Below are 27,363 nucleotides of genomic sequence, written 5' to 3' on the forward strand. Positions count from 1 at the left end.
TTGCGAAGTCCTTCTTTCTAGTACAAACATGCCTGCCCATTCTGTCTGTCTCCCTTACACTGTTTCCCAAGCAGTCTTCAAGTAAATATGGTAAATACGAAGTTCTGGTAAATATGAAGATTTGTGCCTATCCCCCAGGCTTCTGGCAGCATTCTTAGGGCCCTATGTCCCACCTGCCTGCAGAACTTGTGTCCTGCATCACCTTCTGGCTTTTCACAGAAGCCTGTGTTTTAAGCCTTAAGCCCACCTACACCATATTTCACCTGCCAGAGCCTCCCTGCTCTCTACTCGCTCGCAATGTGCCTCTGGGGACCAGCATTGTGCCCTCCTCTGCTATTGCTCTGAGAGGTTCCCAGTTAACGACAGCTCACTAATACTCTGTTCCATATTTCAAAACAAAAGAAAACAAGAAAAAAGTTGGGTCCGTTGCTCTTTGTCCAGAGCTTCCTGATGACGCCCCTCTTTGCTGTGTCTAAAGGAAACTTAGCCACCAGCCTACAAACTGAAGGCCTGGGGAGATTACCCTCCATGCTAAGCAGTGGGCAGGTTTTTATAAGACCGAAGGGCAAGTGCAGACAATCAGATCTTGCAAGCTTCCCTATGCCTAATAAAAGCAAGAGAAAGCCACAGGGACAAGCCTGACTCCTGGCCTCATTTGCTTGCAAGCCAATGTGAAAACCCCAAGCAGAATCAAGTCATTGGCCCGAGGTTCAGGCAGATAGAGGATATTAATTGCAAGTCATTGCTTAATGTCCTTCTCAAACCTTTGTGAATGATAGCCATTTTACAAATTGAATCTTGCAGGTGTTTAAAGGGAAGACACTGGACAGGTTAATCAGTAGATTAGTTACACATTTCTTCTACACAACTGGGCTCCATAATTATGTCTAAAACCAATAAATCTTTTCAGGCTATGCTCAAGTTTAATTTTTAAAAGTGAAAAACAAAAACAAAAACAAAAAACCAAGCACCTTATGTATAAATAAAATATAACTACAAAAACACAATGGCATATGTTAATTAGTGATGGGTCCTTCCAAAAAAGACCTCTAATAAAAGACTGGGATGTATCCAGAGATGTAGTTTGAAAATAAAATTAATGCTTATTGCACAATATTCCTCACATAGAATGTTTGCTATTGTGGCAGCTGTCAGGAAGTAGTAATGACATCATTTGCGAATGTTTCCGTCTCTAGCATCTATGACCTTCGCTATATACATCACTATGGTCCACTAGGAGCTGCAGCATATACTGAAGAAGAATCTATCTATTCCTGTCTCAATTCATGAAAAGTAAAGTGAGGAAGCCAAACTTTGATGCTTGTGTTTATTTCCAATACCATTCAGAACACTACAAACTTGAGGTTTGATAAAGAAAGCAAAAACACAAACAAGCATCTTTGGCTTACATTAGCCATTTTTCTTCAGTTTTGACTTCCTGATTGATTTCTAGATACTAACTTAGACAGCAGGATATGTATTTCCCATGAAAAAGAAAAAAGATAAAATAAATGCTAAATGGAAAAGACTACGATTTGTAGTCTTGTTAAGATATTTTTAAGAGGGATAATAAGAAAGAATATTTTAGCACTCTGCTGTTTTACAAAGAAAAATTGATAATAAAAGGTTGAACTCAGGCTGGAGAGTTGGCTCGGTGGTTAAGAACATTGGCTGTTCTTCCAGAGGACCCAGGCTCAATTTCCAACACCCATATGGCAGCTCACAACTAACTATAACTTCAGATCTGAAACATATACCTTTAGGCAAAACACCCATACACATACAACAAACATAAAATAAAGTAAGTTAAACTCAATGCATTTGCATCTCTTGCAAAAAACAACAAAAAACAAACAAACAAAAATAAAAACAGTGAGGAGGTTTTGTAACCTCCTAATTTGTTATCAATCTCTAGGATAAAAATATTCTCAAAGTCCTGTTCTACTATGGCCTCAAAAGGGGGTTGAAAAAGAGAGAGCGAAAAGTTGTCCCTGCCTGGAACCCCACAGAAGAGAAGGAAGAGTGTAAGAGACAGAGGGGATGGAGAACACCAGGAGACTAAGGCCTCTAAGTCAGTTTGTGCAAGGCTCAGATGAACTCACAGACACTGAAGCAGCAGGCACAGGGCCTCCCAGGTCCTCTGTGTATATACTGTGGCTTTCAGTTTAGTGATTTTATAGGACTCCTGAGTGTGTAAACAAGTGGGTCTCTGATTCTTGTGCCTTCTTTGGGGCGCTTTTCCTTCAGTTAGTTTTTCTTGTCCAACTTCAATGTGATTTTTTTTTATCTTACTTTATTTTATTATGTTGAGTTTTGTTGTCTCTTAGAAACCTGCTCTTTTTCTACTGAGAGCTAGAAAGGGAGTGGATCTGGATGGGAGAGGAGGTAGGGAGGAGCTGGTTGGAGAGTGGGAAGCTGTAATCAGAATATATTGTATGAAAAAAAGAATCTATTTTTAATAAAGGGGGAGGAAAAGTTGTTCCTGTGTCAAATAATGAGACTGACATGCCATTGCTTACCCAATGCCCATAGGCTACATAAGCCCCTCCCACACTGGTTTAAAAATCTTTGAGTGAGCAGTTGAACCTTGTAGAAATCGGGATTTTATAAGATACACTATGAATTAACACCGCACACATCTCAGAGGCAATATTCTGCAATGTGTAAACTTGTAGCTGCTTGGATTCCTTAAGTGAATACAGCTGTGACTCATGGGCCTCTCACACAATGTTAGCAGGAGAGGTTTGCAAAATGCCTACGCGCTTGTAACAATCCAAATACTTCGAAATAAAATTTAAATTCAGTTTAAAATATACCATAACTGGTTAGCTCAGCTTCTGCCTGCTCACCTGACTTTAAAGTGCCAAGCTCTGGGAAAGATGAATGTGACATTTTTCAACCGTCTGAGTCCCAAAGAGAAAGAAAGGCTTAAGAAGCAAATGAAATTTAAAAAGCTCATTTTCATGGGCCGTCATTTTGAGTGTTGGGCTATTTTTATCCTTTTTTTTAGCAGCAATGCCATGCTGCCTGTATACGCAAGCATTTGTGATGAGGCGAGTACAGGGACCCATGGCACAGCTGTCCAATTTACATTCACAAATGCAGGTGTTGCTCAGACACAAAACAGAGGTCGGCTGAATACTGCTCCTAATTACCTACCTTGTCTATGAGGGTTTTCCCTTGTAAAGTTATGCATGCAATTTGGGTTCAACTCGGAGGCCATTTTTAGATCCCAGCATGCTATCCAGCAAGAAATGGGCTGTCATTATAAAGCATAATTTACGGCATAGTTAATTTTACATTTAAAAAAAAGTCTATACCTAAGACAAAACTCTATTCTGTGCATGCCTTACTGTTTTCCATCTACTTCTTGGTGTCTAAAGACACAGGAAGGGGGAAACTGTTGTTATGGAGAAATGGGAAGAATTTCTTCCTGTTTCTAAGATGAAGTCCACAGTTTTAACAATGAAGACTAAGGACTTTGTTAAGTGACACAAGAAGAGCGGTAGCTATCTGCAGTGGGGAGCATTGTGGGGCCTGTAACAGCAGTTCTTAGAGATGGCCGGATGCAGTGCTGGGATCTAACATGAGCCATTAGGAAACCTAATCCCTAAATGAAATGACCACAAAATCCTATCAGTTAACAGAAATGCCGCAGCTGTACATGTTTATAGTAATACAATAGGATATTGTTTCAAAGATAACACTCTGAGAAAAAAAAAAAGAAGAAGAAAAAGAACCCAGCAGGTAATGTAACAAGTTTATTTCTCTACTTGGAAAAATAACTGAACAGGCAGAGCGTTGGAATACACAAACAGGAGAGAAGACAGGTAATACGTGCACGAAGGGGCCACAGAGACCAGCAGGCGAAGTCACTGGCTAAGCCAAACCATAGCAAGGTTTGCAAGATGCTGGAGATATCCTAATAGCTCCTCATGGACTGTAAAGGATGAGGCCTCCCCTCAGCACTGATTTTGCCTCCTATGAATTCCACATACTGGTTCCCATTATCCATCTTTCAAAAATGCATGCTATGGAAGCTTAAACTGTATCCTGATATTTTAAAAGCATATTTATGTATATATATATATACATATATATATACATACATACATGTGTGTGTGCATGTGTGTGCGTGTGTGTGTGTGTGTGTGTGTGTGTATAATATAGTATCCCGGAATTCTTTTCCAGTAGCATCAGACACCACTCTTCAAAGGCTTATTACCAAGTGTAACTGGTATCATCAGGGTTGTGACAAATGCATGTTGCTTCGCCTTATTCACTAGCTTTGGTCCATCCGTATTTAGATCCTTAGCCCTTCCAAACTGCAGAATGAGAAAGAGCCCTGCTCTATGGCCATCTCCAGCGGAGGAGTGCAAAGTATTCTGTTGTTGTAGAAGAAGTCCTGGGCCCCTCCTAGGATTGTTATTCTCAGTGCTCAGCATTCAGAATGGGAGCCCCAGGCTCTTGGAGGCCACTCTAATCCCCTCCCAAGGGAAATTGAACCCCACTCTTGACCATCCCCAAAGCCTTCCAGACAATTTCCTTACTTGCCTCCTGGTTCCAGTGAAGATCATGAGCCTAATTCTTAGAGACTGCTACTAAAATTCCAACTCGCTGAACTCTGCAGCCTAATTCTTCAGGCATTATGGGTTTTGGCAGAATGAATGTGACCCAAATTTGCAGAAGATGATTTGCTGCAACGGTGCTTGCAATGCAGTGAGGCATGGGCAGCATTCAGGATTGCAAACGTAAGACTTTAAAGGGGCAGGTTCTTGCTTCAAGAATGGACAGGTCCTTATCTTGTGTTGCAGAGAGGGAAATATGGATGCCTAGCGAAATGTGGACGGTTTCCTGAATTAAGGAAGTTTTTACAGGTCAAGGAGAAATAACCAAGGGCTAGAAACTTCAGTCCTGGGTGGCCAAAAGGCTTTCACAAGTCTTTAAGAACTGGGAAGTTAGTGTGCCGATGTGTACATGTGCTTGCTAAAACCCACCCACCCCATTCCCCACCAAGAGGGGCTAATACTGTCCTCAAAGGCCATTTTCAGACCTAGACTGTCTTTTAAAACACAGCAAAGTCGGCAGTGTAACTACGGCTCTTCCTGTGCTTATCCACCACACGCCCATGAAAGAGCAGTGTCAGCTTATGTCGTCATCGCCGCCCCTCTTGTCATGATCAATCAACTTAACATAGTGTGTCAAGGGAGGTTTGACAGCTTTTTGTCTTGACTAGACTCTGTGTTTAAAGCAGCAGCCATCTTCCCACTGTGTGTGGGGGGGACTAAAGCCTTTGCAGCTAACGTCTGGCTCTCCTGAGAACCTCTGCCCCTTCCCCCTGGTGGGCTCTGGACTGTGCCCTCCTACTGCTGGAAAACCACCTCTGATTAGGGTACCAGCTGGGACTTCGGTTTTGCCTCAGATTCACTCACCTCTCAGAACTCAAACAGCAAGCCAAGAGAAATTGATGGACAAGTTTTGTGAGGATGGGGTTAAGCGTGATAGGAAGAAACGGACAAAACAAAATAAAAAAAAAAATACACAAGGGGCAGGGCCACAGTGTATCCAGCTAGGGCTAGGTGGCGCATGCGCACGCGGGGGTGGCCAGCGGCCTCTCTAAGGTGGCTTACCTTGTTTCTCTTGAAGTAGGCTCTCCGGCAGGCGGCAAAGCACTTCTCACTGCAGAAGCTTTTCACCTCGCTTCCCATACTCAGGGAATAGCGCTTGATCCCCACTTTCTGGCACCAGGCACACATTATTTGTACATTTGACACATCATCTTCTATAACAAAAGTATAAAAAAAATGTTCATATCAGAAGCAAACATCCCGTCACATTTAGACACACCCTGACCCTGACAGAGCTCCCCGGGTCGGCTTGCCATCCAGACCTCACCATTTTTTGAGGGAGTAGGACCACCAATCAGGGAATAGGGGCGGAGAGGAAGGGGTGCATTTGTTTGATGGGTTTTCTCCTGTAGGGGCTTGGGTGCTCCTGTTTCCATAAAGGCATTTTACCTAGAAACCAGAGCACCACTACAACAAGGCTACAAGATTTCCGGGATGTCTTAGCCTCCTCTCAACCTGCCCGGCCCAGGCACCCTTCGTCATAACGGGAAGAATTTCTAAACAGCCCATTTCTTCAAGCGCCCTGAGGAAAGTCTTCAAAATGGGCAGAAGACGGGGCAATTAGTGCCATACAAACCTGCATGTGCAATGCAATGCCCTTGTGTGGATTTTGACTGTCAGGAGCCAGCAGCACTGCGCATGCTCCCTCCACAGGTAAGCTAACAGGGCTGTTGTTTGCTATCACAGTATGATTCCCAAGCCACGTGTACAATCACAAAAGGAAGAGTTGTGAATGGCCAGATTCTGGCCACAGGCAGTGGGCCGGCCTGCCTGCCTGGGCATTCTCCTGCAGGGCTGGTGACCTCAGGGAAACACAGGCCGCATTTAACTTGGCTCTGTTTGGTGTGGTTTCTGGGCCCTGGATGAAGGGATGGTGGCGAAGGCGTGAGAGTATTCTCCAGCAGTCTGGGGCGAGGGATGGGAAGGGGGCGGTCTCCTCAGCTCCCGGAAGACCCTCAACCACGTCAACAAGGGCACTTGGGGGAGTTCTAGATGGTCTGCAAATATTTCTAAATATTTAAAACGCTACATTTCATTTCCTTTATAAGAGGAGAAAAAACGTCGCTAGCATGAGCTACCACGGCTGTCACATCCGTTACCGCTTAAGACAGATGGGCTGTTAAAGAGAGCAAAGAGAATGACTTAAATTAAACATAGCGAGTAAGCCACAGCGCAGGTAGTGAGAAGCTACAGGAAGATTGGGCCGGTGACACTCAAATGGCGGAGGCTTGGGAATATTGGTCTCTCTTAGGGAAATAAAAGAAGACGTTAGAAATTTTAAGAGGTATTTTCTGCCTGCCCCCCTGGGAGCTTTCGCTGTATCTTGAGCAGTGTTCTCTGCCCTCTCGTTTGACTCTGTGTATGATTGGGTGTCTGTGCGCATGTGAGCATGTGTGCATGTGCGCCTGACTGCGTGTGTGAACATATGTGTGTGTGCATGTTTAAGTGTGTCTGTGCATGTAGGTGCGTGTGTGCGTGTGTATGCATGTATATGTGTATCCCTATCTAAATGTATGGGTGCATTATGTGTGTATGTCTGCACATGTTATATGAGTGTATTGTGCATGTATATATGTATTGTGTACATGTATGTATATGTGTGTGCATTTGTATGTGTGTGTATATATTTGAGCGTGTGTGTATGTATGTGTGCTTATGTGTGTCTGTGTGTGTTCATGCATGTATGTGTCTGTGTGCATGTGTATATAAGTGTGTGTGCATGTGTATGCGTGTCTGAGTGTGTGTGCCTTTGTATATCTGAGCGCGTATGTGCATATATGTTGTGTGTATGTCTGTGTGCCCGAGTTGTCTAAGTGTGTGCATGTGCACAAGCGTAGCTCTAGTTGCCACTATTAGCAGCAGCAGTCCTTCTTTATAGAGTCTGTTGTGTAATAACCCAGACTCATGATTCAGACATGATTCAGAATGGGAATCACAAAATCCCAACCAACGCTGGTATAGTGTGTCTGGTTTCTGAGTAAAATCCCCCGAAGACTAATTGCTAAGCAAGGCCTGATCCCTACGCTGTTGACATATTCATGGTTCATAGAGTTTATCATGCAATCATTCCATTTCCAGCGAAAAGATTTGGTTCGAGGCACTGTGGTCATCAGCCTGCAAAATTAGAAACCAACTAATTCGTAATGCAGTGACATGGCTTTTCTTCCCAAGTATCGCCCAGAACCGAGGGCAGTACTCTATCTACTGTAAAAGAATAAATACTGTCATTTTAATAACTTGTACTATTTCACAAATCACATAACGGAATCTAAGGCTCATTATCAAACAAGACCGTATAAAAGAGGATCTTTGATGTTAGTAAACATTTTTTTATGGCATAACATCCTTTAAATAAAGCCATGATATGAATTCAAATGTAACGTAATTACTGCATTGGATGAATGTGTGCTATTCAGAAAGCTTTTATTTCTGTTTTATGACTTCTATATGATACTTATCTACAGATGGACACTTCGCCTGGCGTGAAAAGTTAGCAAAAGCTCTCAAGTGACCCGAGGTAAAGTGTTTTCTTGGATCAGTAATAGTTTTAAATGATCATCCTTCGCTACACTAACAAACAGTTCCTATCGTCCCAGTTGACATGACGCCTTAAAAATCTTAAGTTCCTGAAAGGGAAGATGATGTCACGGAGCTCTCACAGCTGACCCAGTGGCAATGATCTCGGTTCTGGTGAAATCTGTAAAGAAAAGTGTCATGAAGGAAATCGTTTGGTCTCACAATTTAGCAAGGACCCCCATTCCCCAAGGATCCAGTCAAGAACACAAGTTCGTCTCCCCTCAGCACTTCTGGTTTGAGAAAGAAAACAAGCGGCTTTAAAGTCCTGTCTCTTTCAGCTGGAATGGACTAAGACAGACACTAGAGAGAGCGAGGGGTAGAGCTGAACAAGGCCAGTGCTTAGCCCGCCGAGGGGCCTGGTCCTGAGGAGGACACATGTGGAGGGCCAAAGGGCAACCCGGGCCTCTGCGCAACCCACCAGCCAGCCGCCTGTCCTGTTGTAAAGAGTGGCCAGGACGCTTTCTGACAGCAGGACCTAACAAATGAACACGTCAGTCTCACGGAACGGTCTTCCTGGAAAGCCACCCTGTGGGAAGATAAGACAAAAGAACCGCGCTTCTGCTCTGCGGTTAGAAAAGTCGGATGACGGCATCCGCGGGGCTCGGTCCACTCTGCTTCTACGGGCAAACGCTCTGCAAAGGTTCGTCCCACGTCTCCTTTTCTGCCACCAAAGTTCTCGGCAGCGAATGACCCAGACGTGAGTCTGAGAAGCGGGTTGTTCCGAAAGTTCACAAGAACAAGTTCAGATATGACAGGAATTGCAGTCTCATAACAGCCAATTATCTTAACTCCACGCTTCAGAAACTAAAAGAACTGTGATGATTAAATGAATTTTATCAATCAAAACACAGCTCAGATTCTGCCACCAGACACAATGTCTCATTGAATGAGTCCCCCTAAAAGTGAACTTAAGAAATTACAGACAAAATGTATTTCAATTAACACATTTTTTTTTTTAAAAAGAAAAACAAAAACCTGTAGTCTAGTGTGCCGGTTGATTTTTACTGTCAGTTTGACGCGACCTGGAGTCACGTGGAGGAGGGGACCTCAGTTGAGGAACTACCTAGGATGGCCTGCGGGTGTGTCTGTACAGAATTATCCTGATTATTCATTGATGGAGGAGGGCCCAACCCACGGTGGGTGGTGCCCACGAGGGAGCCAGCAAGCAGCTTTCTTCCCTAGCTTCTGCTTCAAGCTCCTGTCTTGAGCTCCTGCCCTGACTTCCCTGAGTGACTGACATGGAAGAATAAACAAAACAAACCCTGTCCTTCACAGTCTGCCTTTGGTCACAGTATTTTAACACAGCGACAGAAAGGAAACTGGGATGCCTGGGAACGGTACGCGTGCTTTACCCTGGCAGAATAGAAGGGCTGTCCTGGAACTCGCTCTGTAGACCAGGGTGGCCTCAGACTCACAGTGGTCCACTTGCTTCTGCCTCCCAAGTACTGGAGTTAAAGATGTGACCAGCACTGCCTGGCTTTATTTTTTTAAAAACATCTTCAAACTAGATAAAATCATATTTTCTATCTTCTATGTAGTTTAAAAGTCTGCGCCATTAGAGACTTGGGATTTTATCATTGAAGACACATACTACAGGCTTATATTACAGTAGCTTACAGCAATTAGCCTGCATATTTTTCATAATGAACAACGTAGCAACAAAAGCAAAATGTGCCGAGCATTAAATAGCATTCCCAAAGTGAACAATGTGTATACCATCATAAAATTTTCATGTGCTGTTGTATAACTATACATCAGTCAAATATGCGTGCTTCAATTAATCATGAAAGAGGTACAACTCTTTAGCATTTAATTAAGCAAAAAAAAAGTTTGTAGTGTTTTCTTTCTAATCTAATGTTCAAAGAGTTATAAGGCATTTTTTTTCTATTGTGCACGCCAGAAGCAAGAAAGTCCAGATTAATAACTCTAAGGTGAAATAAAAACTGTATTTATTTATTATAGTCCAGAGAAGTATGAGCAAGGGTGTTTCTGGAATGCCTCACTGAAGTAGCTTGAGCAATTGCCTTATCTGGTGGCCTTTAAAAATAAAGATGGCCAAATGATCTTCTTAGGCCATTTCAATTTCATAGCAATGAAAACATATACTAACTTACTTGATAAGAGCCCAAAGTAAACCAAGGAATTATACTCTAATTTTAATTGCAACTATCATGAGAGTCCAAAAATGAGGAAAAATTGGAATGTATTTGGTGATGGTGTTTATCTCCTGTAACAGTTCCTAGAATGCATGTACTCAAATAATCATTTCAAGACCTCAGGCATACTTGAGACATGTTCCTGTGTGCTCCCGGTACCAGGAGAGGAGAGCCCAGGCAGCACTCCTGTCAATCTGTTTGTGGGAACAGCTAATAGAAAAACAGAATACAGGGAGTGGGCCAGGGAGATGGCATAGCTAGCAGAGACACCTGCTGTGAAGACCGATGGCCTGAGTTCCATTGAAGACACACGTGGTGGGAAGACAAAACAGACTTTCAAGATGCCATTGACCCCTGTCTACACACTTGATATTACACACACACACACACACACACACACACACACACACGCAGGCAGGCAAAACTAGAATTTAAATTTGATTTTTTCTCTTCAGTCTATTTGCAAAATGAGAAATTCCACCTTGGAATGCTTCAGTTCTAATGATCTTAAGTTAACCGTCTCCACAGCAGTGGCTCTCAACCTTCTAACAGAGTTCCTCATGTTGTGGTGACCCTCAGCCATAAAATTATTCCTGTTGCTACTCCATTACTGTAATTTTGCTACTGTTATGAATCATAATGTAAGCGTCTGTGTTTTCTGTTGGTCTTAGGCGACCCCTGTGAAAGGGTCAGTCCACCCCAGAGGGGTCATGACCCACAGGTTGAGAACTACCGTTCTACATGCTCCTACAAAAGCTTCTGTATAGCTCTGGAAGTGAACCCAGAAAAAGGGCTGTGGACAACTTGAACCATTGTACCAAAAGGAAATCTTGGCTGCCCACCCCTTGGTTCTCACTAGCTGCCAGGCACAGCGCATTTCACCCTTCTCCTCTCCTTTATTTAATCTTAATTGCAACCAGGTGGATACTCAATCCCCACCATGTAGGTGGGAAAGCCGGTTTAGAGGTAAAGTGATTTGCTCCAGCTTGGCCAGCAGGCACATAGGAAAGCATTCACCCGACTCCAGAGGCTGAACCCTTGACCACTGTACCTTAGAGACCATGGCCTTTCAACACATGTAAGATGACACGCCATTCATACATGTACATCCACCAAGAAAAGGCACACAAACTGCCATGGATTGGCTACTGACAAACACACCCACTCAGAGACACGCAGCTAGATTTAGCCTGAAATCAAAAAGGTCAAAGGTCTTTGAGGAGACAGATGATGTATTACTCAATCAATATATGTTGATTGATTTTTTTTTTTTAACAAACAAGTTAAAGGCCCATGGGGCACGCTTTACTCTTTTATGACTGGGAGACACAGATGTGCTGCAAATATTCCATCTGAGCTTGTAGCAGCAAGCACTATGTAGACGCTGAGGAACAAGGCGGCAGAAGGAATATGTGTGCTGGAGGCAGCTATTCGAAACACAAGTGAACAACATTTGCACCCCTCTTCGCAGGAATCACGTGAGGAGGGAATCATGTGGGGCATGGGTCACATTGGCTTTCCATGGGGAAAACGGAGACCACCCACATGGCCGATTTCAAGGGTGCCACTCTGCATGTCCTAGCTTCAAAAAAAAAAAACTGTCCCTCAGTTGCCCACTGATATTAAATTCAACCACTGGAGGGTCATTTATTTGGCTTTATTATATGTTACTACAAAGTATAAATTTCATGAAAGCAAAGAGTTTCTACATGTTTGCAAATCATGTTTCTGTTTTAGACTCAGTGATTTATTCTGAAAAGGGAATGTTCACAGGTAAGGGGAGAATTGATGAAGGGAGGGTTCCAATGAGAAAAGCAAAGAGGCAGAAATGAGAGAAGCAAGAACATAAGAAGCCTCTGGTTAGCTTATGAAGCTGCTAGGCATATGGTTTAGTGTGTGTACGTGTGTGTGCATGTGCATGTATGTGTGTCTGTGTGTGTCCATGTGTGTGGTCTTGTGTGCCCATGTGTGTGTGTTTATGTGTATGTATATCTGTGCATGTTTGTGATGACCAGAAAACTTTAGGTGTCATCCTCAAGAACACAACACATTTTCTGTGAAGCAGGGTCTCTCATGGGCCTGAGCTCACCATTAGGTTAGACTGGCTACCCAGTAAGTTCCAGAGACCTGTCTATCTTCACCTCCCCAGTGAGTTACAGGAAACCTGCCACATATATATTTTTTTAATCTATTCTGGGGGCTTAACAAAGTTCCTCAAGCAGTTTACAGACTGAGCTATCTCCCCAGCCATAACATTCAGCACAGCAGGGATGAAAGTACTAGGGGAAAAAAAAAAATCTCCGTATAGGTAGGATTTGTTAGAGACAAAAAGGCACGAGGGAGATCCACTTGTGACAGCTTCAAGGTGTGACATTCTTTACGCAAATAAGATAATATCATGCATTGGTTTGCAAACTTGAGTGGCTACTGTATGAAATAACACAGCATGGCTTCCTCATGTCTCATCAAAGAGATTGAGACAGACACCGGTGAAGGCACAATTATCACCCATTCAGAGCCCTGGTTTCTCTTCCACCTTTTACTAAGGTTGCCCTTACCAGCTGGAAGAAGTGGGAAGTCTCTCAAAATAGTAATGCCTACCTCACGACTGCTATACTGCACGTAAAGGAAATATCCCAAGAATTTCTGCAACTGATAGACACAAGAAAGGACAAGGGTCCTCTGTGTGTAATCTGGAGAGGCACCTGTATCTTCAACCACACCTCTCCCATAGGGTAAGTCAGTAGAACTATTTAGTACCTTTGAATACAAGGAGCAATCCAGGAACTGGTTAGCTCTCACTATCTCAGATTAAGAGTAAAGCCATTGAAATTAATAAAAGCCTCACTTACAGTCATTCTTTTTAAAAATAAAAAAATGTTTGAATTAATAGTTGACAAGATGTTACCAAATATATCACCACACTGCCAGATATTCCGTAATTAATAGATTCTATTTCTTTGTAATTATTACATTAACAATCCACACATGGGTGGATCTTCCCAAGTGCCTGAGAAGCTTGCTCTTTTAAAAAGTATCACAGGAACAACTAAATGTCTACCGCCTTGGTAACTGAACTATTGTAACTTTTCAAAGAGAAAAATCTAAATTACTAAAATTTTATGCACGTCGTTCCCATTAAAGGAACAGATGCAATTAAATGATAAGGTCTGTTGGCTTGATTCCAAAGTCCCCCTTGGGCTTGCATTTTGAAGCTTGCTCCTGAGCTGGTGGTGAAATTTTGGGAGGTTGTGAAAGCCTTAGGAGGGAAGCCTAGCTGGTAGACAGAGGTCACTGGAAGCTGCCCTCGAGGTTATACCTGCCCCAGGCTCCCAGCATGCCTTTTGCCTCCTGACTCACCATGATGAGAACTGCCTCTGCCCCACGTTCCTGCCTTTCTGCTATCCTCAAACCCTGAGCCAAAATAAAATGTTCCTCCTTTAAGTTGTCAATGTTGGGTTTTTATAGTCACAGGTTGAAAAAAAAATAACTAATACAAAATCAACATATGAGCCTTTGAAGTCCCTAAAATATCACAGATTTTTCTTTTGAAAGTAGATTTGAACTAATTTCAAAGCACTAAGTTCTGCACGTTGTTCTAAACTGAGTAGCACTTACCTCCCAAATAAAATCTTGTTGCCAGAGTGGAAGATAAATCCTTATTGCTTACGATGTCATGTATCTGAGGACTAGTTTTCATGGCACCAGAAGGCACCATGCAAGCTTCCAAAGAAAGAAAGCAACTAACAGTCCTACACCAATGAACCATAACAATGACCAGCATGGCACGATAACCCTAAGGGGGCAGGAGTAGCACACATACCTTGGCGGGAACCAATAGCGCCCTAATTAAATTTAAAACTCACTCAAAAAGAGGGAAGCTGTTCTAGTCCTGGAAACCTAGCCAACTGCCCAAGCCTAATGAAGTCACAGGTCTTGGAAGAGAATCTACAACTACCACTTTACTAAACAAACACAGTCCCTTACTAAATTCTATATATTTGTCTTCATATTCACAGGTAAACATAGTCCTCACCCTCCACCAGGGAAACATCTTTTTGCAACAGACAGGGACCATTACTGAAAACCACAGCCAACCAAAATGCAGATATATCTACAAAACACTCCTGGACCTAAGGCTCATGAAAGGTTGCAGGAGAGAGGGCAAAAAAACTCTAAGAGCCAAAGGACCAGGGAGTTTGCTGTGGAGCTCTGTAATGTCAGAAGCTATCCTCATGAAGTTTCACCAACATGACTGCCTAAATCTGGGTCGAACAAGGACAACAACAGCAGACATGCCAGAGTGGACAATGGAAACACTATGAAATCTCAAACCTACACAAAGAACTATAGGCAACTACGGAATGATGAGAGTGTGGGAAATAGTCTTCCCCAGGGCAGGCTGGACCAACTGGTTATCCCATGCCAAATGGTCAGCTCTGAAAATATAACATACAAGTAACACTGCACAGACTAAGCAGATTGTATTTATGTATTGAGGAATATACATGCATGCATGTATATAACAACAACTAATGAATTTGAAAGAAAGTAAGGTGGAATATATGGGAGGATTTGAAAGGAGGAAAGGGAAAGAGGAAATGGTGTAATTATATTATAAGCTCAAAAACTAAAAGAAGAAAAATCTCTTTATTATGTAGACTAAAACTTGGTTCCAATAAGTCAAAGAAATGAATGCATATTAACCCAAATTACAAAAAAATATAAAATTTTAGATTAATTTTTCATTTTCTAATGAAACTCCTGTAATTAGTGACTAATCATGTCCCATAATCCTCTGTCATTATAGATAAGGAAAGCAAGGATGTGTTTCCTAGAATAATTAGGGATTTACATGGAGGCACTCATGTTAGGTAGCTAACAGGTAAAGGACATTGAGTTGAAGAGATTGTGGCCTTGCTTGCAAGAGCACAAGCAGGAAGTGTGTGGTTCATGATACAGCATGCAGGATGCATAACACAGCAGGGGAGGAGCCCAGATCTTTAGGAGCACAGCGGGTGAAGGGGACCTTGACAGGCTTGGAGGGAGAGAGATCTCAAAGCAAGGAGAGAAAGACAGTGGGAACTGCAGGACCCAGGAAGTGGCAGGCGGGGTTTCCTGAAGACTTCCAGCTGACCAAGGCAGTGTGAGGGGTTAGTTCAGAGGTGATACTGGTGCAAACAGGAGCTAAATATGGTGTCTTTGGAATGTCATTTGGTGGTGGAGAGAAGATGCTTGCCATTTGTTACTTCACAGGCATAAGAAGCCCCTGTGTGTCTTTCAGTGGGACATGGCAGGGTCAGAGATGTGTTTAGAAATGCCACTCCAGCAAGATGGATGATAGTCTGGAAAAATTCAGTTCTGCATCTACAGCTTCACTGAAGAGCATGAGAGTATCATGTGTCTCCTTCACTGGGTGTGCTTGATACCTGACACGGAGCAACCTACAGGCCACGCTAAATGAATGAATACATGCATGGATGGATGGATGCATGGATGGATGGATGCATGGATGGATGGATGAGGAGAAAGGCGATGAGGTCTTATGAGTAACAGTGAAAACAGGTTAGGACACTACAGAGAAACTAAAACAGAGACCTGAATGTAAGGAAGTAAATGGCCCAGAAATAATTTTTATTACAGACAGCTCATATTCCTGTGCTTCTAGTCAAACCACAGTCGTCTAGAGAGTTCTTGCTGGAGACTGACTCTGGAATCAAGTTCAAACAGAATAAAGTTGCCTTCCATGCACCATCTTTTCCTTGCTTATTTTTCCAGCACCTGACAGAGAAGAAAAATAAAAATGGAACCCACAAAGTCCCAAAGCTGAGCAACCCTGACCTGGAACTCTGAAATCCAAAATGCTCCAAGATTTGAGACTTCTTCAGGGCCATTGTGACACAGGTGGAAAATTCCCTGACGGGTAATAGGGATGTAGAGGCACTAAAATGACTGCAGAAAGTTACATTTGAGTTACGAACACGAAGTGTATATTAAACGCAAATGAATTCGGCTTTTAGAATTGTGTGCCACCTCTAGGTTGTCTTATTATGTGCATGCAAATATCCCAAGATGGAGGGTGGGGGAGGAGATCCAAAACACTTTGAGTTCTATATCTCTCTAAAAAGGGATACACAACCTCTAATTGCTCTTGAGTACCACATTGACACTGTAGGCACACATGGCTCTGGTTTCCCAGTGCTGACTTCATGGAGGAGGCTTCAACCTATGGGTCTCTTTGACAAGCTTTCCTCAGCTTCTCAGTATTCACTGAGGAGAGTTTGTTTTCCCTACAAAATCACCCCAAGAAACTGAAAAAAGAAGTAAAAAAGGTTGACTTCAGAATACAAAAAAAAAAAAAAAACATAGAGTGCTGTGTGAAACATTTCCCAGAGCATAGCCCACACAACGCTAAACTCATGGGGAAACTTGACTGACTGTTACTTTTAAAAAGAATTCCATGGTTAAATATGTCTAAAACCTGCCAGTCTAGACAAAGTCAAACAATGGAATTTTTTGGATGAAGTATATTTGGGTTCCACCAATACATAATCAGGAATCCTTGAGTGTGCTCTATGTCACAAATTTGACAACACACACATCTTTTCATTTAAAACTCTCAAGATAGAACTCATGAGGAAGCCTCAAGCTGGGGCAGCAGCCCCACTGTCCTACATCAGCACCAAGTGTCTACCAAGGCATAAACTCTCTTCTGTGGGCCATTAATTATCAGGAAGGTTCCCCACTTTGTGTAGAATTAGGTCTTCAGAAGCCAAGAGCCCTTTCCATTTATCATCACTGGGCAGAAAGACAGTCATGTGGCCAAGGCTTGGTATCTTTGGCTACAAAGTTCCATGGTATCTGCTACACCCATCAAATACAGAGTAGGCAACCCTTTCCCTGTAAAGTCCTTGGGGAAGATGGCAAAAGTCAACCATAGAGCAAAAGGAAAACAATACTGCTCTTAGTCTAAATAATCTACATACCTGGCAGCTGCCGTAGATAAGGAGCTAAGGAAAACCTTATCCCACACCTGTGCCTTGGGTCTGACCCCCTGACCAATCTAAGATGCCCTGGGACAAAGATGTCATAAGCACGGATTTACCCTTTCTAGACTCCTCTCCCTGTGCCTGCTTGAAGCTCATTGAGTAGCTAATCTACAGCTGTACATTATCAGGAACAAGGGAATCGTGTACTTACAGCTTCATTCCTGCTAGAAGAGCAATTCTAAGCTCGCCCTTCCACAAAGGACATTGTGTTTAAAAAACAAAACTGGCAGCATACGAAAACCAAAGGTCAGGCCTCTCTGTACAGCAGTTTAGATAAGAGCACTGTTAAAAGAACCAAGATAAACTGGCTAGGACATCATTAACAAGGAATATCACCTCATTTCACTCACGACAACCAAACCCTTGACCAGCACAAGCTCTTCTAGCAAAGGCTTCCTTGTCTTGTCATTTCTTAGTGATGGCTTCCTTGTTTAAACCTGGAGGGATCCCACAGCAAACAGGAGTTTGTAACCCTCAGACACAATTGGGATTTGATTTTGTTTGTTATGTTCTAATACCTGTCTCTTCTACTCTAAGTCACGAAAGAAAGGAACCATGTCTGTTCTGTTCTGAGATGATGATGTTCTCCATGGGAGATGTTCTTCATCCTAAGAAGAAAAAGCAAAACCCATGCTGGGCACACCTTGCGTGGGTGACACTGGTGGTGTTATGGAGGGAGGAGGCCAAGGACGCCATCTTTGGTAATCACACAGAACAAGGTTGCCTTATAGGGAGACAGCAAGGAAAGGCTCCAGAACAGAATGGGATCATTATTTCCATTCCTCTTGGCCAAGTCCACAAAGTAAGTCTTCTCAGCTGTACAGGGACTTAGAGAAGTCAGCAATAGGAATGCCCCTAGGATAACGAGAAATTCCAGAAGCACAGCCACCTCCAGCGAGCAACAGATGAGAACTGACGTTTCCCCTGATTTCCTGTTTCCCTCTTAGCTCTCAGGTGACCAGAGCATACTCAAAGCATTATCTCAGCTAGGCCATAACACAAAAGAACAGTCCCAAGGCTGCCTCAGGAATCACAGAGGATCCACAATCTGAAGGCATTCCCGCATTAATGCTACCAGTGAGCCCGAGGAAGTTATTTTGTCTACTTAAGGAGTATAGGCAAAGGCTGTTCTTTCTTCCTTTCTTCTTCCTAAAATACTCCTGACTTAATTTCTTTGCTGTTATTTTATCTCCTCACCATTAGAGACCTAAGAAACTACTTGGATGATGGGATGATTTTATAAATGAACCTTTCTGAGTTCCACAGTGTTTGAACTACCAACACTCTGCTTTTTTATTCCTTTATTATATATGAAACATTAGTAGGGAAAGATTACAACCTTTTGAATTCCCTTGTGTTAGCTTCTGGTCTCTCTCTGTTTCTCTCTCGCTCCTGTATGTGTGTGTGTGTGTGTGTGTGTGTGTGTGTGTGTGTGTGTGTGTTTTGCTGGGCATGTGATTTCAGCAGGTAGAAGTGAGGATCAAGGAGAAGAAACATGGGGAGGAGAAAATGAGCAGAGGTTTATGATACTGAACTGGCCACTGCCATGGGAGATTGAAGTGCAATCATATAGGTTCTTCTTTGGGGCTTATTAACTATATTTCATAGCTGTCCACCCAGGGCCAAAAGAAGGAAGCTGTATCCATCAGCTTTCATCCCCATTAATCTAGTGTGTCTGAGGAGTATAGCCAAAGGCTATCCTCTCTTTCTTCCTTCTTCCTAAAACAAATAATCCCTGACATAATTTTTTGCTGTCGTTCTATCTCTTCACCATTAGAGGCCTAAGAAATTACTTGGATGTATGTTTTGTTTGTGTGTGTCTGTGGCAGCCTAACAGTCCTCACCAGCCACCATGTGAGAGAAGCCTCACAGTAGGGAACCAGATGCAGAAGGGCTTCTTGGCCACACAAACCCATGTTACCCATGCTCTTACTCTTTAGACTTCATCGCGATTCCTCTGCACTTAACTAGATGCCTCAATGATAAAGACTGATGGGGGCTGGGATATAACCTAGTTGGAAGAGTGCTTGCCTAATATGGATAACGTTTGGTCCCCAGCACGACACGAAAACAACGTGACGGTACACAGCTGTTAATTCTAGCCCTCAGGAGGCAGAAGCAGGAGGATCTAAAGTTAAAAGTCATCCTTGGTTACATATGGAGTTTGAGGCTAGTCTGAGTTAGAAACCTTATCCATCCCCATCCCAAAACTCCGCTTGTTTTAAGGCATCTATAGGATACAGGATAAGAATGTGAAAAATATATTCTAAGGGCCATTTGCTTAAATTAACTACCCAGGCTGTGGTGGCATACACCTTTAAACCCAGCACTCAGGAGGCAGAGGCAGGCTAATCTTTGAGCTCAAGGCCAGCTTGGGCTACAGAGAGAGTTCCAGCACAGCCAAGGCTACACAGAGAAACCCTGTCTCAAAGCAAACAAACAAACAAAGCAAAACAAACTGGGGAAATATAGGCTTGTATAGGGAAGAATCTTGGTGCTTTTTAAGTCAAAGATTTATTTTGAGAAGAGAGGAAGGACCAATACTTTCTAATGTATAAATAACACTTTGTTTTTGGTGGTGATGTTCTTGTTACTCTGTTTTTCGAGACAGGGTTTCCCTGTACTACAGGGCCCTTACTGCCCTGGAGCTCACTCTGGTGACCAGCCTGGCATCGAATTCAGACATCCTGCTTGCCTCTGACTCCTGAGCGGTGCGATTGAAGGCCACCCTATAAATAAATGTGACTGCTGTCTGCAAAGGTCAGAAGAGTCACTGGAGCCTCTAGAACTGGAGTCATGGGTGGTTGTGAGCCTTCATGTGGGTGCTGAGAATCAAACCTGATTCCTCGGCAAGAACAAGTGCCCTTAACCACCAAGCCATCTCTCCAACCCCATCTCGTCGTAATTTTAAATTTTATATCCCTAATGAAGAATGAGTTTTATAACATTTATAGATTCCTCAGATATTTCTTTGGTAAGGTATCTGCTTATGGGCTTTGCTCATTCTCCTATTTGGTGTTTTTATAAATGTCCTCTCGACATTTAAAAAAGAATGGATTCTTTGTTGGGACATGAATGAAAACATCATCTCCTACAGAGTGAGTAGGATTTCCATTCTTTTAATGATAACTTTAAAAAAAAAAAAAGCCAGCTATGATAGTGCACACTTTTAATCCCAGCATGTAATAGGAGACAGAGGCAGGCACATCTTGATGAGTGCGAGGCCAGTCTGTACTTTTATATTTTTCAATACATAATATATTTAAATATGAATAAAATTACACACATCACGCACGTACGTACATTTAAGATGTACAGCCAAAGTTATAACGTAGCCTCGGTAAGACTTAGACTCACAGTCCTTGTAAGGGTGGATAGTGGAGGCCCAAGAAGCTTATGGAGAGTGAGACCAGCTGAGACTCCTAGCAGTGGAAGCTATACAGACTGAAGTGGCCACCTCCTGTAGCCAGGCAGGACTTCCAGTGGAGGGATAAGGACACCAAGCCACCCACAAAACCTTCACCCCAAAATTTGGCCTGCCTACAAGATATGTAGAAACAAAGATGGAGCAAGACTGAGGGGTGGTTTAAGTGCTTGACTTAGGAAATTTTGGTCTACTTGAGACCATGCATTATCTTGAGTAGGACAAAGTTTTTACTTTCTGATGTGGGGACAAGAAGCTCACCCCCACGACTTCATCCAACCATCACCAGTCTCTCATTAAAGACCCATTTTTAAACACTACTGTGGCGCTCATATTCCCACAAAATTTTATGCTGAGATTTTTATTACAATTAAATTAAGCCTATTGATCAATTTAGGCAGAATGTACCTTTTTAAAAAATATTAGCCTCTAATCAATAAGCATATTTCTCAATTGCTTATTCTTCTTTAATTTTCTTAACAACAAAATCTTTGAAACAATCACAGATATATTTTGCTAGTTTTTTTTTCTATAAATATTTGATGCTGGATTATATAGTACTTATGTAAGTTTTTAAAAATTCTTTTGTAGCCAGGCATGCTGGTAATCCCAACATTCTGGGAGGCAGAGGCAGATGGATCTCTGTGAGTTTGAGGCCAGCCTGGTCTACAAAGCCAGTCTAGGACAGTCAAGGCTACACAGAGAAACCCTGTCTCAAAAAGTCAAAATAAATAAAAGTGTGATTAAAATACTCATATCTCAATAAAGCTACTCACTAATCATAATACCTATAGATTAAGGTTGAGGGGCTATACAAAATATCATTTTTAAATCCTTTTAATTTTTTTTTTACAAAAATTGTGGGTGAATTCTAATATTTGTATATTTTAATACAAATGATGGTAGTGGCCATCTACAAAGGTCAGCTTCTTGGTCTCTAGGGGAAAGCTTTCAGGATCCCTTCTGAATAGTTGCTGCAGACACTTTGTAGATTCTTCTTATCATTTTAAGAAGCTCTACTCTGTTCTTTGCCATGGATTTTTATTGTGTTAATATTACTTATTTTTGTATCTGTTAATTTTTTATAAGGTTTTGAATTATTCTCTTAATGTAACTATCTTGACTAAGTTCTACAAATTCTATCAATGTTAATCAGCCTTGTGTTACAAGGGGAAAAAAAACAAATTAGTAACAGTTAATTATCCTTTTGTTTATAGCCCTGGCTTTGGTTTACTGTAATTTTGTTTAGTATTTTACATTGTAAAACAGAAGTTGTCAATTTCCATGTCACCTAATTACTTTAAAATACCCTTTGCTTCCTTTTAACACCCTTGCTGGGCAATGTGATCAAAGTCACATTAAGGTATCAAAGTGAGTGGCAGTTGTCTTTTTTTTCTCTTCTCGAGGGAAGTGTCTTTTTTTTTTTTCCTCTTAAATATTTTACTGATTTTAACACTGATGCCATCTGTGTCTATACTATTCTTTGGTGAAAGGAATTAATTGATTTGTAGTAGATATAGGACTATTTAGTTTTTCTACTTCTTCTGCATGGTTCATTAAGTTAATTAACTATAATACAACTTCTCTTCTGCAGAAATTCTAGGAATTACTTGCAGTGGTCACTCTTCAAGTGTAACATCAAAACAATGAAATCTCACAACAGAAATGCAAACTTTTTTTTTTTTTGAGACAAGGTTTCTCTGTGTAGCTTTGGCTGTCCTAGACTCACTTTGTAGACCAGGCTGGCCTCAAACTCATAGAGATCCAACTGCCTCTGCCTCCCTGAGTGCTGGGATTATAGACTTGGACCACCGCACCTGGCTATAGAAATCTTTTAATCTACACACTTTTCATCTTTTTAAAAAACATCTATTATTTCAATTTACTCTGTTGTTCAGAGTAACAATTAACAATCACTAAAAACTGTTCCAAACAAAAAAAAGAAAAAAAGTTGTTCTCATACAATTGAAATATATCATGCACATGCATGCAAAACTCATGACACTCACTATCATATAAAATTAATATAATATTTTATAAAGGTTGTTCTACAGGATAGAAGCCTACCACAGAGGGCCTCTGAAAGACTCTATCCAGAAGGGTATCAAAGCAGATGCTGAGACTCATAGCCAAACTTTGGGCAGAGTGCAGGGAATCTTATTAAAGAAGGGGGAGATAGAAAGACTTGGAGGGGACAGGAGCTCCACAAGGAGAGCAACAGAACCAAAAAAATCTAGGCCCAGAGGTCTTTGCAAAGACCAATACTCCAAACAAGGACCATGCATAGAGATAACCTAGACCCCTTGCTCAGATGTAGCCCATGGCAGCTCAGCCTCCAAGTGGGCTCCCTAGTAAGGGGAGCAGGGGCTGACTCTGACATGAACTCAGTGGCTGGCTTTTCGATCACCTCCCCCTGGGGGGAGTGCAGCTGTACCTAGGCCACAAAGAAAGACAATGCAACCAGTCTTGATGAAACCTGATAGGCTAGGGTCAGATGGAAGGGGAGGAGGACCTCCCCTATCAGTGGTAGGGGAAGGGGCATGGGATGAGAAGAGGAAGAGTGGGATGAGAAGGGGATGAGGGAGGGAGCTATAGCTGGAATACAAAGTGAAGAAATCGTAATAATAACATTTTTTAATTTTAAAAAAGTTGTTCTAAATATAATTAATGGAATGAGGAGACAGCCTACAGAATGGGGGAAAAACGGTTGCTTAGCTGTATGTCTGACCGAGAAATAATATCCAGACTACACAAAGAACTCAAACTAAGCAAGAAGTCAAACAACCCAATCAATAAATAGGCCAATGAAATGAGCAGACAATTCTCAAAAGATGAATTATAAACAATAGGAAACATACAAATATAGCCTATAAACATACGAAAAGATGATCTATCTCACAAACAGTAGAGAACTACAAATCAAAACTACATCCAGCCTCTCTGTCACTTCAGACACACTGGCAGTCCCTAAGAAAACAAATAACTTGGGGTTGGGCCTGCAGCGTAGTTGATAGAGGACCTAGTAGCACGGACAGAGCCCTGAGTTCATTCTGCACAGAACTAGGTGTGATGGCGCACACCTGTAATCCCAGCACTCAGGAGGTGTTGGCAAGGAGTAGCAAAAGTTTCAGATCACCATCCACTATTCAGCAAGTTCGAGATCATCCTGAAATACATAAGTCCCACGTGAGCAGGCAAATGTTGACTAAGATGTAGACAGACAGCAACCCTATATACAGCTGTTAGAATGAAAATTAGTTCAGGCACTGTAAGAATTAATATGTAATTTTCAAAAAACTAAAAATAGATCTGCTGTAAGACATGGATACGTTCTGGGTATTTTCCCAATGGATTCCAATTCAACACATCACAGAGATTCTGGCACATTAATGTTTATTCCAGTACTAAGCTACGGAACCAACCTAGGCTCCCAACAGCAGGGGAATGGATAAAGAAAATGTGACATATATACACAGTAGAAGTTTTGTTAAGCCCTAAAGAAAAAAAATTGTTAACAGAACAAATGTTGGCAAAGATATGGGGGAAAGGAAACATTTGTCCACTGTTGGTGAGATTGCAAACCGGTCCAACCACGCTGGAACTCAGTGTGAAGAAGTCTCGAAAAGATAAAAATAGATCTATCGTATTACGCAGCTATACCACTCCTTGGCGTGTGTCCGGGGAACTTGCCATCTCACTCCACAGACACTTACTCAGCCATGTCCATTGCTGCTCTACTCACAATAGCCAGGAAATGGAATCAACCTAAATGCCCTTCAACTAATGAATGGATGGTGAAAATGTGACACACGCACACTGTGGGATTCTGTAAAGAAAAATCAAGTCATGAAACTCGGAGGTGAGAACTAAGTAAGATCACACCGAGTGAGTTAACCAAGGCCCAGAAAGACAAGTGTCGCACATTCTCTCTGCTCTTCGGTTCCTAGCTCCAATTCTTCAGATGTGAGTGTATAACCCGGAGTAACCACAGAAACCAGAAAACCAAAAGGACCATAATCCGGGAGGGTAGAAAACAAGGGAGGAGAAAGCAACGCAAAAGAGGCGAACAGCGAGATACAGGTGATATGAAGGGAGAAATGAAAAAAAATGGGAGGGACTTTAATTGGGGATGAGGAGGGAGGAGGTAGCATTAAGAATACCTAAAGAAGGCCTACAGAATATTTGATATTTGCATATAATCACAGTGTGCTTATGTGAGTATATGTACATACATATATACAGACACCGTACAGAGAGAATTTCTAACTACTTGTAGTAATAATACTCCTACCAAGAACTATAAATTATCTAACCAAAACCCTAGTCCCAGATATGAGAAACCTCCTTTTGAACTGTTGGTTGAGACAGTCCAAGAGACTGCCCAAACAATATAGACTATTGCCACGGCCTTTGGCTGTTTCCCAGATGTTGAAGGTAAGACCACATCGCTGAAGAGGCCACGCACTTCAGACATCGGACGGTAAAGCTGTATTTCCCAAAAGCCCCCTCTGTGAGCACTGGCTCTCATAGTACTTCAACACTGTGCAGGCTGCCAAACAATGAGAAAGCAATCGGTGGACCTGCTCAGCTGTGATGCCTCTGAACCACAACAATGGCCAGCACGGCATTTGGACCTCCTGAAGGTGCAGCGGTGGCGCTTCTGTTTCGGACAGTGGCTAACAGCTGTCTGATCGGACTTAAGGCCCATTTAACAGAAGGCAAATTGAGCCCAGTACTGTAAACCTAGCCAACTACACATGGCTATGCGTGTGTTTATTTATGTAACAATAATGAAAAAAATAGTGAATTTGAGAGGCAAGGGGAACATAGGAGAGATGGGAGGGAGGAGAGGAACGGAAGACATGTTGTAATAATTTAATTAAGACAAAAATCATCAAAAAATGTAGATAGTGTTGTCGCAAGAAAATGGATACAACTAAAGACAATCATACAGATTAAACTAGTCTCAGAAAGGCATGGAGATTATATTTCTCTCATTTGTGGTTCCTAGACTTTACACTGATACATATATGTGACAAGAAAATAGAATGAAACTAAGGAACAAAGGAGGAAAGAGGAGAGTAGAGGGATAAAGGAGGAATATGTCCTTATGTAATAGTCCCACACACAATGAATAAACACAATAAAAGATATTTAGACTGGAGGGGGAGTAAAATGGCTCAGAGGGTAAAGACACTTGTCACCAAACCAGATAAACTGAGTTAAATTCCCAGCACCCACATGACATGATGGAAGAAGAAAACCAGTCACTACACACTCACTGTGGTAGGCATGGGTGTGACACACAGACACACAAAATGCATTTAAAAACACACACACGTTGTTTCAAGCAGTGCAAATATCCCACAGACATTTGGCCTCCATAACTCCATACATGAGCAAGTTTACTTTAATTTTGCTCAGTCAATTAACGGGGTATACATGATAGCATGTTTAAATATTCTCCCTCCAAGAATATGACCAGTTAAGGAGCTGTATAAGCCACAAAACTGAGGTTTTTATAGTTTTTTTTAATTTGCTCGTGGGTGTGGGAGTGTGTGAGTGCATGCGTGTGCGCATGAGTGTGGTTGCTACATTGAGAACGGAGAGCTCACAGGACACCTTTGTGAAGATAGTCTTAGGTGGTTCTGGGCATCTGACTGAGGTGGTAGGATTTTACAAGTATAGGGAATTTTAGGTCACTGGGTGACTGAAGTTGTAGAGAACAGGATGTGATCAGGGAGACTGACCTGTCTAATATTCTATAGGCAATAAATGCCAGGCAGAGCTGGCAACAACAGCTCAGTTCCCCTGGTTACCTCCCTGGCAGTTGCTCTGTGCCACCACGTCACCCTTCAGATTCTCCATTCCTTCTGGAATTAAGGATGATTACTCCAAAACCTGCCCTGCACCCATTTTCAGGAACTCTGGATGGTATAAAAAGCTGGGCTGGTCAGCCCACACTGTAACCCCAGGACTGTGAGACAGGAGCAGGAGAATTATTCTAAGCACAGCTCAGCTAGAGCTGCAGAGTGAGCTTCCGGCCAGGCTGGGCTACAAAGTGAGACCCTGTCTCAAAACAAAAACTGGAAAAATGAAGATAAATCAGGACCTGTACCATAGCAGCTAAGGGTTTTAGGCTTCATGTTGCTGTTGTTGTTTTCCAGTCGTGTTGAATTTCCAATGACTGCGCCTCAGCATCATTCCAGTTCCAATGTACAAAGGTACTGGTCCTGACTACCTGCTCCTTCTCACTAAGGACTTTCACAGTATTTTTACTTCCCCCAACACACTAAAACTCCAGGTAAAATGATGTCATACATTCAAACTCAACATGGAATGATATTGGGGTTTGTTTTGTTTTGCTTTGTTTTGTTTTTCAGCTTGTCTGGCTTGGTTTCTAGATTTTTAAGACAGGAGCTTGTGTAGCCTAGGCTAGCCTTGAACTCACCGTGTAGCTGAGGCTGAACTTGAACTCCTGATCTTCTTACCTCTGCCTCCCAGGTGCTGGGATGCCTCCCAGGTGCACT

General features: G+C 42.2%; 1 protein-coding gene across 1 annotated transcript in view; it reads right to left on the minus strand.

Moving 5' to 3' along the window:
• Sobp (sine oculis binding protein homolog) overlaps window positions 1–27,363 on the minus strand; it is a 147,395-nt gene that overhangs the window by 95,446 nt on the left and 24,586 nt on the right. The window contains 1 exon segment of the mRNA XM_021644367.2: window positions 5,631–5,782. Coding sequence (XP_021500042.2) covers window positions 5,631–5,782 — 152 coding nt within the window.

Source organism: Meriones unguiculatus, chromosome 20 (genome assembly GCF_030254825.1).
Source record: "Meriones unguiculatus strain TT.TT164.6M chromosome 20, Bangor_MerUng_6.1, whole genome shotgun sequence".
Taxonomy (NCBI): Eukaryota; Metazoa; Chordata; class Mammalia; order Rodentia; family Muridae; genus Meriones; species Meriones unguiculatus.